The 14,083-nt window shown below is 36.1% G+C and overlaps 1 protein-coding gene across 1 annotated transcript in view; it reads right to left on the bottom strand.

The window, feature by feature from the left end:
- LOC129271764 (alpha-N-acetylgalactosaminide alpha-2,6-sialyltransferase 3-like) overlaps positions 1-13,191 on the bottom strand; it is a 32,915-nt gene extending 19,724 nt beyond the window's left edge. Inside the window, exons 1-4 of the mRNA XM_064106622.1 lie at positions 13,162-13,191; positions 9,361-9,552; positions 8,438-8,670; positions 1,211-1,318 (exon numbers count right to left, since the gene is read on the bottom strand). Coding sequence (XP_063962692.1) covers positions 1,211-1,318; positions 8,438-8,670; positions 9,361-9,552; positions 13,162-13,191 — 563 coding nt within the window. The remainder of the gene's footprint in view (positions 1-1,210; positions 1,319-8,437; positions 8,671-9,360; positions 9,553-13,161) is intronic.
- Positions 13,192-14,083: the final 892 nt, after the last annotated feature.

The raw sequence follows: 14,083 nt of genomic DNA, 5'->3' as shown, positions 1-14,083 counted from the left end.
AAAAACTGTATTTTTCCCAAAAAAAGTGTATTTCATAATAAAATGCTTGGCGCACTCGCTCATCGCGGCGCTCTGGCTGCATGCAAGCTAAAATGCGCACTGCTCTTGCAGATGAAAAAAAAACATTAAAACATGTGTATATCTTCACCCTGGTTTTAACAAAATGATTGAAAAAAAAAAAGTTACCTGAAATTACATTGATCTAATAACCATATTTGTGTACGTTTAATGAAATAGAGACATATAGAGATTATTTTTCTCAATAAATTACGATTTAGTAAAAAATAAAAATAAAAAATAAAAAATTATTACAAAAAACGTATTTTTCAAAGAAAAAACGTACTGCCGTATTTTGGTTGCAAAAACATACTAAAATACGGCTAAAACGTACTGGTTGGCAGGTCTGTTAGGCTGATGATGAGGTGTGAACCTTGAAACATGTTCTGTTTATTAAAATGTTACGTTCTTTTCCTTATCTTCGTGAAATAATCAGCTATCGATCGTGGGGCTAACTCTTATAATTGATCATACACAATAATCAATGCAATCAATCACTGAAATCAGATCCACGATCAATCGCTAAGCTTCGTTTCACAGGGTCCTGCCATCCGACAGGACGGAGCCACTCTAAACCTCTTGCAACTTCCAACATACAACAGACGCATTGAAGGTAAAAGACAGTGGTTGCAGCAAACAATTATTTCATGAGAAAGTCTTTAAAATCAAGGTTTAATTGCCACAATATTATCATAGATCTAGATCTGGTACAGTGAGATAAACTTATCTTTGTGAATTCTTGATATTTTAGCTGAAAACCGATAATTCTGATGACAACTAACACAGCAAAGCATATGTGGGACAGTGTATTAATATTGCTCGGAAAAATACCGGACATTTGATGGAATTCCGTGCTGATTTTGCTCATTTCTCAGCAATTACGCATTTTCTTTTAGAGTCACTTGGCACATATTCTTTATTCATACATACAAACACTTTAGTGGTAATTTTATCGAATTCTGTTCAAACTCATTTTGAGCTAGTTACCAAAACTGGTATTTATCTTTAATATCATGTTAGCTGTGGGTGTATCCTTATTCCTCTCTCTAGATGGATAGTTTACATTTTGAAACCCAATACTTTTTAGTGCATCATAAAGCATAAACAAACAATGTAATTGATATTAGATTGATAGGTGTAAAGTGATCCTTACTTGCAATAATTCTCCGGCACCAATCCAAAGACATCAATCTTGTGACAGACATCGAGAGCAAACAGCAGGGTCATCCAGCCCGTGGAAAGCCACGTCTTAGCATCTTTCCTGAAGAGAATAAAATATTCAAAAAATCAAGATTCGTTGAAAACAATAGCATTAAGATAGAATCATATCGAAAATCATATAGAGGTATACATATTTGTGGTAAAATAATAGCAGTAAAAATATTAGGCCTAATATTCATGTTGAAAATAGCAGCATTACTGTACATCATCAATATAACTGTTGAAAACAACAGCATTAAACATATCAATAATCATGTTTAAAATAACAGCCTAAATCATCAATAAGAAATACACAGTCATGTTCCATTTGTGGGCTATATGTATATGACCACAATTTATTACGAGCTTTCAAATCAAATTATTTTGAAATTAAGGGAGAAATATCATGTAGCTAACTGATTAACTGCAAGAGATTGTCATTTAAAAGATATTACATAAAACTTGGAATGCTAATACTATTAAAACTTCAGCAAATTCCCCATTACTGTTTTTTTACCTAAAAAAATTATCATGTTTTAAGACCTAAAAAATATACACATACATTTGAAGTAATTTAAGAGTAGTGTGTATGTGCACAATGATTTTTACCTTTAAAAAAGTACTGGTATATAATAAATTTGACCTAAACTTTTCACCTACATGAAGGATTTTTTTATTGCAGGACTTACTTCTTTATAGTAATATTAACCATAGCTTTCACTTTATGTTTCGCTCAATGCCCTTTCCCCATTGAGACATTTAATACTTCTAATCAACAAATCATTTGGATTTCATAACAGTCCTTGTCCCTATATTTCTACAGCGAGGTTCCTGTCACAACAAAACGTTGCTGATTCATTAAGATATGAGGCCGTGAGATTTAGAATTGAGTTTTTGCTGGCTAATGCTCTCGGGTCTTTACTTTAAAAAGACCTTGGTCTGGGTAAATATTAGATTAGTAAATGTCTACAGCCTAACTTAAGTGAGGAGGCCGTTTGGTCATGTAAGTATAGCAAGGTTCAAAACAGATCCTTGAATCTCCTTTCTTTTAATAATAATTCAGTTTTAATAAAAAAATTCTTGAAGAGGAATACACTTTAAAGACAGCAGCAGAACATGAGCAAAGTAGATTTTTCAAAATTTAGGAATGAATGCGTACATGTTGACAATTTCGGCAGATACGGAGGAAACATAATTCAATAGACTGTCAACACACATGTGGTTTCTTGTCAGTTTCAGACACAAATTTCTTCCTAAATTCATCAAGCCATTTGCTCAGAACAAGTAAAGCTGCATATAAGTAGTTTGAAATTTGATTGAAAACAACACAGAAAGGTACAGTAAATATCAGAAAAGAAAAGGGGGATACACAAAGTATACTTTACAGACTGTATACAGAGAAGTGATATTCACTAGAGGAACGATATTGCGATCTTTCAAATTCTTATCAAGGCATTATAATAATAACAATAATAATAATAATAATACGGAAAAATACTTTACTGAAAGAAACCCTCTCCAAATGCCCTGCCAGTTATATGTACATGTACTTTTGTTGTTGTTCCAGCATTCAAATTTTAGAGAATTTATCACTCATCATGATCATGATCATTGATTGAGACATTTATTGGTTTCGCATTGACATGAAGTTTCAAACAAAAAGTAAACGCATAATTCACCACAAAAAAATAAACAGTTTATTGGCACTACTCCTGGATTCAGACTATGAAATGAAGGGATTCAGAACTAGATGAAACTCTGAAAATTTAATGCGGGTAATTCCTGGAATTTAACATGAAATGGGAATCTTCGAAAACCGATTCCTAAAACAAGGGGCTTAGGAATGGGGGAGAACGGGTTGGTCATTCAAAAAGGGTGAAAATGATCTGTTTGGGAACTCCTGGCAAGGCGCGAAAAAGGGGGGGGGGGAGTGAGGGCTGCACATACACATAGCGCCATTATACATGAGTGCCCCCCCCCCCATTACAACACTTTAACATTGCTATGAAAGGGTACGCCATCCCTGCATGCTTTGGAAATGCACATGTTCAAGGAAAACAGCTGAGCCAAATCAATCCTCTCAAGGTCGCTCTCTCCTCCAAATTTGTCTGCAGACTCATCCATTGATGGGCAAGGAGTGATACTTGAATCTCTGTGACAATAGGCGGTGCTGCACGATCCCGAGTTTGCTCAATCACGAGATTTTAGCCCGATCGGCCCTCTTCACGATTAATCTCGAGATTCAAGAAACCCCGTCTCCACCATCGCAAGAAGAGCGATTCCTGCTCGAGCGAGGCATCGATGCATTATGGTCTGACGCCGTGAATAAATAATCCCGAGTGCGTCTGCACCTACGAATTAGCGCGATAATTCGTAAAATAGCGCGCTATTTTGCAAATAATCCTAAGTTGACTTGGGATTGCAATCTCGAGATTAATCGTACGAACTAGCGCGATAATTGCGTCTCCATTGCAAATAATCTCGAGATTGTTCAGATCAGGATAATTTGTCGGATCAGAAATAGCGCGCTAATTTGAAAACTCGGGATGGTGCAGACGCCCTCAATGAGACTATCGAAGAATTCTCCAAGACGCAGAAATTTCCCACCCCTCAGATAACAGTGTGAACAGAGGATGCATAAACCGCTTCAATCCATTTACAGAGGGAGAACGAAGACGTCAAACTAATGTAGTTGTATTTTCATGGGGTTTTTCCCCATTACCTATTAACTAGGTTCGGTGTGATGAAAAGTAATATACATCACCCCAGGGCCTCGCGATTAGCTTCCTGAGATGTTAATGCTGCAAACTTAATTCATTTACTTGGTAATGCGCCTAATTATGCAGTACGAGAAAAAGGAATCACACATACATGCTCGTGATTGAAAGCGACTCCTGTTCTGAGTCTGCTGACATTTTTAAGTAATGATGATTCCTAGTTATATACAGTATACCACTCAAAACTAACTTTTATCAGAAGTTTCCATGCCATGTATACCGGTAATAGTGCAACATTATAACCCAGGCTGTAGCAACGACACTACATTTCAATTAATGAATTCCCATCAGGGTAGTCGGTGTTTCATGAAACATAGTCACTGATCTGCTCTGAGCCAATCAGATGCCAGGATTTCAGTAGCTTATAACTACAGCAAGTGAAAATCACAATCTATATATTCTGTCTCATAGAATGCTCTCCTAGGCCCCGTCTTACAAAGAATTACGACTGATCCAATCGATCGTAACTTTATGGAAATCCATCAGTGTCATAATTTTTTCTACAGGAAATTTGCAAAATGTTCTCTGTAAACAAAGGAGAACACACCAAATTGTCATTGATATCAATGAATTTATGGATATACATTCATATCTAGAATTTTTTTAAACAAACATGCATTTTATAGTTTCCATAGTTGAAAGACGGGCCCCAGGTATGCATTCTTCCAATTTCAGTTCAGTACAGTACAGAAATGGAAGACTTATTTTTTAAAGGAAACTGAATTGGTGAAGTAAGAGTCTCATTTGTGACTCTGATTAAAATGAAGAATCTAAAATCAATACACCAAGACACTTTTATTTTCATTTATTTATCAACAAAGAGGACCACATACATGTAGGATAACATTTAACTTATACTTGGTCTTTTTTCGATCTACTTTTCTTTAATTATTATTTATTTCAGGCTCTCAGTATCTCTTTCATGGCCTTGGCCAGCACTATTCATTTCTAACCACCTACCAATAAGGAAGCCCTCCATAGCAAACAAATGCCCATAATTCCTATGCTTTTATACTGTACATGCAGTTAATCAAATTTTTTTTATTCCCTGTACTTCTGTCTCTCTCCTCTCACCCCTTTATTCAATTATAATGGGACTTTTGGAGGTAGAATCACCTAGATATCTTTAATTCCTGTCCCCCATCAACAAATTATCTCAATTACTGCTCTTTATCAATGAAATAATTCCTCATGACGTTATCTTTACTTTTTTCTCACTCTCTTTCCTCTTTTTCTGTCTGTCTCCCTCTATCTGTCCGTCTGTCCATCTACCTACCTACCTACATCTACCTACCTACATCTATCTATCTATCTATCTATCTATCTATCTATCTATCTATCTATCTATCTATCTATCTATCTATCTATCTATCTATCTATCTATCTATCTATCTATCTATCTATCTATCTATCTGTCTATCTGTCCGTCCATCCGTCTTTCTTTCTATCTATCTATCTGTCTACAGGATCTATCTATCTATCTATCTGTCTGTCTGTCCGTCCGTCCGTCTTTGTCTGTCTATCTACCTATATATCTCTATCTCTCTATCTATTCATTTCTCTAAGTCTGTCTCCCCCTCCTCTCTCTTTATCGGACTTTCACTCTCACTCTCTTTGTCTTTCTCTCTCACCCTTTCCCTCACTCTCCCCCTACCCTTTACATGCACTAAGAATATTGACAATGCCCTAGCATGAAGCCGTCATCATCAGAGATGCAAGTTCACCTTCTTTCCCCCAGGGTTAGGAGACATTATGAGAGATAATATCATCTGCTGAAATCACGAATCATGCATCATGCCTGCAGTAATGTACCATTGTACCATCACAGCAGAGAAGGGAAAAGAGGGAGAGAAGAAAAGCGGGAGAGAAAAGAAGAGAGAAAAGAGCGGAAAAGCTTATAGAAAGCGCATGAAGACGTGCGTTTGTGTTGTAATAAAGTTAGTATAAAGGGGGTGTTTCACAAAGACTAATAAGGATATTGCATTTGAATTCCCAGTTGTGTGCAATATCATTATATTTTGGTCAGATCATGCTTAAAGAAATTCATGGTTCAACAAAAGATAAGTGAGATCCATACCGATTGCTTTGGTATATACATTTGCAAACAACTCAGGATTATTGGAATCAGGAAGAGGAAAAAGAGACATTCATTCAGCCTGATTTAGCCTGTAGACAATAAGAAATACATGTATGTGAAATATGAAATTAATATCATCTGAATATGTTTTCCAAATCGTTGCATGGATGTAAACGATCCTCAGAACTAGGGGAAGTGTGATCTACTTTCTCAGGGCAAACCTCTAGCATCTTAAGATTCTAATGATGATCCTCCTACTGATGTACGTCTCTCGAATCTCAAGTGTTTATTACACCATTTTTTTTCCATCGCAAAATCGCCTCAGATCCAATTCATGGAGTCGATTTCAGCAATATTTTCTTTATATCATAATCCTTGCATTAAGGTAATGAAAATGTTCTTCGGTAATTTTCCAGGGGATTTCTGATCTAAGAGCGATTATGAAATTTACCAGTATGAAATATTGCATGAGGCAATTGATGAATTTCATGATATGCTTTTTTTTTGCTATGTTTTCATGAGCAGATATAGAGAATTGAAAATTCTACCAAATGTTGGTCTAGCAAAATACACCACAAATACCCGATCTTACACAGGATTCATCAGTCATTTTGTTTTCATACCTGTTTGGGTATTTTGTTGTTGTTGTCATAGTTATTTCAGGGATAGGAGTAATCGATAGATTTGCTTGTTTGATGTTCTACTTGTAATCCTATCTGTTCTATCCAACAGGATTTAAAAAAAAACATTTTTCTTTTATTTCAAGGACAGGGTTTCCTTTATAATTCATACAGTAGTCGCATAGATTTTCACCCACATAGTGAAAACAAAAAATGAAAAACCCATCAAAATTATACATAACCTGGAAAAATTCACTCAAATTTCCAATCCTACATGAAGTTGAGATGCTGTATCCGTTCATATCTTCATATTTCTGAAATCAATTGATATTTTCCTCTCAATATCTCTTTAATTACAAAATACAATCCTATCGCAAGACAGTCTGATATATTTTTCAATATGTCATTAACATCCCTGTGGCATCTTCTTATTAGGTTCCAATTATATTTGTTGGCTTTACTTTCCTTTTAAATATCAAAGGCAGTTATTAAAGCTGCAACAGAAACACCAAGAAAATAATCAATGAGCCGACTCAAATTGCTGTTTCCATGCCAACCCCATTGAAAGCTTAGAATATGATACACTCATATTGCGCAAGTACTATGCGAGGTTGAATCAATTTCATATCGAAGACAAAACCATACCTAGAAGCACGTCAGGTGGCTTTTTTAATAGCTTCGTTATTATGACGTAAAAGAAATTCAAAGTGAATTGATATGAAATCTTTGAGTTTAAGCTTTGATAATGAAAACATTTTTTTTCAACTTATAGATTTGTCGTTGGGCGGGAGTAGTTACTAATTTTGTGATATGAATTAAAATAAAAGAATATTTGACTTTCCGAACAGTAAATTGTAACTGTTGTTCCTCCTTGTTTGCAAAATAAATATTGCTTAAGTAGCCTGTGGTATAACAAGTGCTGCCTTGTAATGTCATCCACTTCTTTTGATACATGTCCGATCCATCTCCACCTCCTTTTCATAAGTTTGTCTTCCATACTCTCTTGTCGGCATCTTTCGACGAGGTCGACCCAAGAACACCTGGCGATGGACCGTGGAGGGCAAAATGTCTAACCTCCGACAGACCTGGGGATCACTTCAGAGACTGGCCCAAGACAGACGGGAGTGGAGAGCTTTTGTTGCTGCCCAAGATGCCAGGAGGCATTAACGGGCAGTAAGTAAGTAAGGTATAACAAGGTCATTCAGGCAATGATCTATTTCTTAACTGAGAAATCATGCCCATTGCCAAATAATTCAAATTTTGTGCAATGAGAGCTCGATCAAACAGCTGATCGTAGGGAGAAGAAAGTAGGAATCAGACAAAAGCCTGGGGGTGTTACATATTCACATCAGTAGGTCTAGGATGTCTAGGATAGGAGTTTCACAAAGATTTAAGCTCAACTGTAATCGCATTTAATTCCCACTTGCATGCAGTATATAAGGCATCCTTACATTGGTCAGGTCATACTGTATTTAGAGGGCACACACTACTGCATAGTCATCAAGGAGGTTACACATTGGATACTGTGTGCGCGATGGCATTAATCATTACTCAAGGTCACACTTAACTCTTGTAAAACACCCTCCTGGCTCCTATAGATCGCCTATTAGCCATAACCCTTCTATGCATTAATTTGCATTTTGATCTCTATGGCTAATAAAAAGTGCATATTGAAGTAGATTCAAACATCCTTCTTCTTAACTCACCTTGTGATACCAGTCTCCCGCTGGAAGATGCTCTCTGCAGAGATCATCTTCCCAGAGGACAGGACGTAGAACTCGGTGTCCGGGTAGACCTTGGAGAAGTTCTTGGCGATGTTGTAGTGCTTGTCTCGTCTCTTGTTGATTCTGGTGGTGTAGAGCCAAGGAATGACCAGCATCTCTGTTCTCGTCGTCTTGTTGATGAAGATCTCCATCTGCTCCGCGTCGCTCTGGTTGACCTTCGGGTCGGAAGAAAATGCAAATATAACACTCGTGATGAACAGGGGCTGCACAACAAGACAGGTCTAGGACAACATTTCTAGGAGTTACCAATGACAGGCAAGTTGTCATTGAAGGGGGTGTCATTTGGGTACGGTTTCTCTGGGGAGAGCAAGTCTTATTTTCTCTTTGCTTCTACCCAGTTTTTCATTTATTTTCTATTTCCAATTTAGTCTAAATGGCCCGTATTCTGAAGTCAGGTTTAACTTAGACCATGGTCTAACTCTGTGCTAAAATTATGGGCAGCCATAAGTGTCAACATTTTTATTAAGTTGTATGTTTCTTATGTAATACTGTGCTCTTTCCTGATGCATCGATGGTGAAGACAATCATCAATTTATACTTCCTACACAATTATGAATGATTTGAGAGCCAAATGAGCTATCTCTACTGTTAGTGATTTATGTAACAATTGGCTCTCCATAATTAAACCACAACTTTAAAGCTGAGTTTAAGTTAAACCCGACTTCAGAATACGGGCCTATGAGTTTAATACTTATTGGTCTCTATATAAATTTTTGCATTTTCAAGAACTGAAAAAGCAGCAAGCAAATGAGTATTATTATAAAACAAAGTATTATCTCACTTGACAGCGAAGCAAAGACTGATTAACATCTAAAATCATGAATGACATTCAACAGGAAAAATACCTTCAACAAATTGACGTGGCCCATGACCCGAACTGTCGTCTTGGATCCCACATCTTTCTCATAGGTACTGGTGGGGGCGCTGTTCATGCGCAGGACACACGGATAGGTGTCAATCTGCGCACCGGCGCTGCTGTTAAGAAGTTGACCGGAACTGGAGATCACCGCACAGGAACTGCACTGCAGTCGTAATTTCTGGTTTATAAAGAGAAAGGAGAGGAGATGTCATCATGTCAGATTATTAATGTCTAAGATATTCAGAGAAACTTATTATCTTCAAATTTAGGAACTTTATGTTGATGGTGTTCTCAAATAGAAAACAAGGGAAAAAATAAGCAAGCTTCAGTAATTTCCATTTACTATTGTTGACTGTTCAACTGCATAAATCCACTATATACACAGACCCCACAAAATTCAGAAGCTAATGAATTACTAATAAGAATCAGCAGGGAAAGACGAGAAGTAATGCAATCTATATTCCACGAACTCACGTTCAATCATTCACAGTAACAGGTTAATGGAATATTTGATCAACATGTCCCCAGGAAAAAAAAAAACTTTAGGTTAAAACGACTTTAAAGGAGAAGTACACCCTGACAAAAAAGTTTATTGTAAAAATAGCAGAAAAAAAATATATTGGTGAAGGTTTGAGGAAAATCCATCAAAGATTTAAATAGTTATTAGAATTTTAATATTTTTTATTTGTGATGTCACATGTGAGCAGGATCACATGTATTGTGAATTAACAAGAAAATCAATTAAAAGTCATTTTGTCAAAAAATTGAAAATGGGTTTTATTAAAGCTAAATGATAGTAGTTGCAGTAAAACGCTAATTTCGTGAGAAAGTCTGTAAAAGCAAGTTGAAGTAAGACTATTTCATCGTGGATCTAGATCTGGTACAGTTACATGAACTGAACTTTGTGAAATCATAAAATCTAAGCTGAAATACGATCACACTGAAAATCGCCAACACAGATAGGCACACGTGGGACAGTGTATTATTATTGCTGGAATAAAGACCCGACGGAAGTGACCGAATCCGCGCTTATTTTGCTTATTTCTCAGCAATTACTCAATTTCTTCCAGAATCCTTTGGCACATATTTTTTATTCATACAAACAGACACTTGGGTGGTCATTATATTAGATTCTGTAACAAGTCATTTTGAGATCGTTACCAGAACTGGAATTTATCTTTATACATTATCATCGGACAAATTATTTCACACCTGCTTATTCTGAAAGAAGACAATTTTTAGTCATCACGAACCATTAGAATATTGAAATTAATGCATTTTATATGACACAACATATGGGGCACCTGCTCGTATATGACATCATAAATCAAGATCTTAAAATTCTAACAACTTTCCTCCTCTTTAATGGATTTTCCTTGGACCTTCACCAATATTTTCCCTATTTTTCTGCTATTTTCACAATAAACTATTGTCAGGGTGAACTTCCCCTTTTGAAACAGTCTAAGTTTACTAACTCCTACTAGTCTGTTTTTTCTGTTTTCTGTTTATTGTAACTCCTGTAGGGACTCGGCAGGACAGCATTTTTGCTGATAAACGCCAAGCTGGTATATAACCAATTACCGAGGAAACATTTTACGTCTAGGTTAATCAGTCATAGTGGCTGACGTTATAGACGACAGATATCACTCTCGGGCCTTTTTATCAAAGTGGAGACAATGACAGAGTTGGGAATCGAACAGACTCACATTTGACACTTAAAAAATAATACCATGTCTAGGGTAGAGACTACCATACTCCAAACTTTATATGTGTAATGGAATGGTAGAAGCAGCTACGGTATCTGAATGAATCTAGTCTCGCCACTTCAGACTCTACACTATGCACTATTAAAAATAAAAAGGTCTGTGTATATAGACTACATTCATACATGTACAGCACAATTCATTTCTGACATGAAGGGCCTGTTTTTTTCTTCATTACTGAGAATTGTTATTAATGACGACTTGCAATTCATTTATTACAATAACAAAGCAAAATCCTTGGTTTTGATTAGCTTAAAAAATATTTTTTGCAATGAAAAGTTTGATTACTGGTGGAAAGGACACAAAAAATACTTAGAAACGTGTTTTAAAATGCCTTTGTGGTTGAGCAAGAACGCACCCTAAGAGTGCAGCTAGGAGATTTTTTATTACAAGAAGACATCATCATTGATGGCCTGTATTCTCCCCTATCACTGTCATAGATTGCTTATAATCCCATCCATCAAAAGAGCCACTTTCGACTTTTATTCCCTTTTTTGTACCTTCCTTGTTGCTTCTAATTTTCTCTTTTGAGTGATCGATTCAATTTCTCTTTTTAAGGGAAGATGTAAAATGGGCTGAGGTAAAAAGTCAGGAAATTCTCACATCCAGCATGACAATCCAGTTTTAAAAAATAAATTAATATTGCTCTCACACTGACTGATTTGTTTGTTATTTTCATCTTTTTGTTTATTATTCATTTGACATGCACAGTTTGCTAACCTTATTTTGCTCTTGAACTTATTTAATACTTTTTTGTTATGAATTATGCATTCATCTGTTATTTGTTCGTGTTTTATTATGAATTATATATTTTGCCTTCATCTACATTGTATTTTATTATATTCTGATTATACAAACAGTATCTGTTCTGGTGCTTGGAACTTCCAAATACGTATATATTTGTTGTTTTAAATAAAACGCAAATATATCAATGAATAAAGAAAATATTGCCCAGGTTTACATCAGCATCTTAGCATTGCATTAGTCTTGCTACCAACAATGTAGTAGGGTCCATGCTACCAACTACCTAAAATGGAGAAAATCCAATGAATAATCTTGAGAATCCTATCAAACCTAGAAGATCAACGTCCTCAGTCGTGACCATGCAAAATAATGCAACTGAGTTTTCAATTTAACATCTTTTGAAAGTCAAATATATGCTTCTCAGCCGAAGGATCGTCGCTTGAATGTATTCGTAGTCATCTTGCATCTGCGAGGCACATCCAAATCAAGGCCTCTCCAAAGAGACCCACACATGAAATTTTTCGAAGCTGTCAGCGCATTTCGACATTCCCGTCCATCACGATCACTATCTCGGGCTTGCACTCCTCAATTCAGCCACATTGTTCCCCGTCAATGTTCCATGCATTCCACTGGAGTTCATGCATTTTACATGAGAGCAGCACACTCATTCCCAGATCAGTTGAAAAGAGCCCCTCCAGAATAATTTTGAGGAGTCTTATCGGGGGCATAGCTAAGCAAACAATTCCTAAAGGGGAACATACATGTAACTTTCAAGCATGATATGGTAGAATATTGAGAATTTGCAGAGGGGAGTTGCCTGCTATGCTTGTAAGAATTCTTTTCAAGGATGATAGATGCATGAATTTTTCACTAGTGAGAAGCAGGGTTGATCTTATATAATAGAATAGCCAACGAGATATAAAAAAGCCACTTTGGCATACCCATTCCCAGATCAGTGGAAAACAACGTCTCAAGGATACTTTGGAGACATACGGAAGCATAGCCAGTATATGCATATTCAAAGGGGTTCATACTGGGAGGGTTCTACAGTTTACGTACCATATTACTAGTAGCATAAAAATGTGAAGAACTTGCAACAAACCTGAAGATGTATTAAAGGGAATTACTCCCCCAGATGCTAAACATATAGGGATTCTTTTCAAGGGTTGAAAGATGTTTACATTTCTGAGAAGTAATGCGGACCCTATAGCCACATCAGGTATGAGTGGAAGAGAGCCCCAAAATAATTTTTAGAATATAATATTTTGCCTGCTGCACACCTGGGTCCTTACTCCTTTTGTACCAAGCATGATGATTAATTCCCCCAATCAGTTATATCGGGAGGAGAGACCTGCGGGTCATAGTGATTCAGTTCGCTTTTCGCCTCCCAGGCACAGGTGACGCCAAACAAAATAATAAAAAATAATAAAATAATAATAAAAATTAATCACAGAAATCATTTGTTATGGTTGAGTGTGTTGTCGATATATGTCGATTTAAATACAGCAAAATGCTGAAAATTTCATCAAAATCTGATAACAAATGGAAAAGTTATTTAGTTTTGAAGTTGAGTAATATATTGTGAAAATAGTTATACTGTATGCACGTCATGATGAATATTCATAAGATGGGCTGATGATGTCACATCCCACTTTCCCTTTTATTATTACATCGTACATGTGTGAATGATATTTCCCCCATATAATGAAATAAGTTGCAGCAATGAATATCTAATGCAATTAATCAGTTGTTATTCCAATATTTTATGTTCTTCAAGGAAAAAAATACAAAAGAACAAGTGGGGATATAACATCATCAGCTTGCTCATTGAATATTCATGAAGACATGCCTAGAACTGTTTCACTAGAATAGTGCAAATCTTTAAAATGCCTGTAGCTTTGTTATTCCTTGCCCGATTTTGATCAAATTTTCAGTGCTTTGTTTGTCTGATTTTTCTTAATCTGTTCAAATCATATTATTTTCAGCCTGGAGTACCCCTTTTAAGAAACAGCAGCTAAGAGAGAGTTGGCAAAGATGGAACTAAAAAAAATCAGCAATGAGTCTACATCTACCGTAGATTGACTACTGCGTCACATTCTTTAAAAAACATGAGATATTGACATTCCATAATCAAGACTATGTAACAAGACTAGACTGGTCAATCTCTCGAAGCCTTATGGACAATATGAATATATCATGATG

This window comes from Lytechinus pictus, chromosome 11, assembly GCF_037042905.1.
Source record: "Lytechinus pictus isolate F3 Inbred chromosome 11, Lp3.0, whole genome shotgun sequence".
In the NCBI taxonomy this organism is placed as follows: domain Eukaryota; kingdom Metazoa; phylum Echinodermata; class Echinoidea; order Temnopleuroida; family Toxopneustidae; genus Lytechinus; species Lytechinus pictus.
The sequence above is the reverse complement of the archived record's forward strand: the minus strand, read 5'-3'. Positions and strand labels throughout refer to the sequence as shown.